This window comes from Myotis davidii, unplaced genomic scaffold, assembly GCF_000327345.1.
Source record: "Myotis davidii unplaced genomic scaffold, ASM32734v1 scaffold663, whole genome shotgun sequence".
Lineage (NCBI taxonomy): Eukaryota > Metazoa > Chordata > Mammalia > Chiroptera > Vespertilionidae > Myotis > Myotis davidii.
In genome coordinates this window covers 1051984-1053401 of record NW_006295816.1, presented here as the reverse complement: position 1 = coordinate 1053401, position 1418 = coordinate 1051984, and the positions used below count along the sequence as shown (strand labels likewise).

Here is a 1418-nt window from a genome sequence, read left to right as displayed (position 1 = left end):
GCGGAGCACGGCCACCTTCGCGCAGGCCCTGCAGCGCGTGCCCGAGACGCAGGTGAGCCAGCTGGACAACGGCCTGCGCGTGGCCTCGGAGCAGACCTCGCAGCCCACCTGCACGGTGAGTGCCCGCGGCCGGGGCGGGGGTCTTCCCGTGTGTGTCGGGGGGTGACCTTGGGCTCAGGCCTCTCGGTTTGGGTCCCGACTGCAGCCCCCCCTGCCCTCGGGGGTGGGGGCAGCCCCCTCCCCACACGCATTTCGCAGGTGACGCCTGCCACGCAGGAGGCCCAGCCTCCCCAGCAGCTCCAGAAGCCACAGTCCCAGGGGGACAGTGAGCACAGTGGGGTTCGGGGACGTCAGGCCATAACCTCCCGACAGACGGGGGTGCATCGCACGCGAAAGGCGTTTGGGATTCTAGCGAAATGGATGATTCCCCACAAAACACAAGGCCTCACATTTGACTCAAGGGTAGAAATCTTGACGGATGCAGGCGCAGGCGGGATTTCTCCGGGAGGAGTCCTCCCTCTCCCCACCCCACACTCGGGGCGCAGTGGTTCTATTGGCAAAATCTTTCGGTTCAGGAACAGTTGATGCCCCTGTGATGTTGGTACAAGACAAAGGGCAAGGGCAACTTCCTTATCACACGGCACCTGCGCCAGCCAGCCGGCGCCTGGGAGGCCCAGCAGAGATGGTGGCCCAGGTGGACCGGGTAATGGGATTTTTCCCCACAGATGGAGTGACACACGTGTTGATATAGATACGGTTCGACATGTCTGCTGTCTTGTTGTATTTTGCCTTCAGATGAGCACTCGTTCCGATCGAGGGCACTCGCACACTCTGAGCAGCACTTCACAACCTACGAAGACATGGGAAGTCGGGTCTCTGAATGGTCTGCCTCAAAAGAAGAAAAGTTCTATTGGGACGGTCTCCACAAATCACCTGAAAGATGGGGGATGTGTAGCAGGCGACGGACATTACTTTGAATAAAGCACCTCTGATGTTTCTCTTGAAATTACCGCCTTTTCTTTGATTACTGAATCCGCATTATTAACCGGTAAATGGTCAGTCCACATTACTAACTGGTATCCGCAATATCAACCGGTACTGGTTAATAATTCGGATTGACCCTTTACCGGTTAATAATGCGGATTCAGTAATCAAAGAAAACAATAATTCGAAGAGAAACATCAAAAGTGCTTTGTTCAAAGTAATGTCCATCGCTAGCTACACATTCCCCCATCTTTCAGGTAATTTGTGGAGACTGTCTCAGTAGAACTTTTATATTTTGAGGCAGACCATTCAGAGACCCAATTTTCCACTCTTCGTGCGTGTTGAAGTGCTGCTCAGAGAGTACGTGTGCCATCGATCGGAACAAGTGGTAATCTGAAGGAGCCAGGGCTGGTGAACACGGCGGGTGGGGGCAG

At 55.1% G+C, this 1418-nt stretch overlaps 1 protein-coding gene across 1 annotated transcript in view; it reads left to right on the top strand.

Annotated features, from left to right (window-relative positions):
• Positions 1-1418, top strand: part of LOC102762753 (cytochrome b-c1 complex subunit 1, mitochondrial) — a 23693-nt gene that overhangs the window by 3861 nt on the left and 18414 nt on the right. Inside the window, exon 2 of the mRNA XM_015568267.1 lies at positions 7-115. Within this exon, the coding sequence (XP_015423753.1) occupies positions 7-115 (109 nt within the window). The remainder of the gene's footprint in view (positions 1-6; positions 116-1418) is intronic.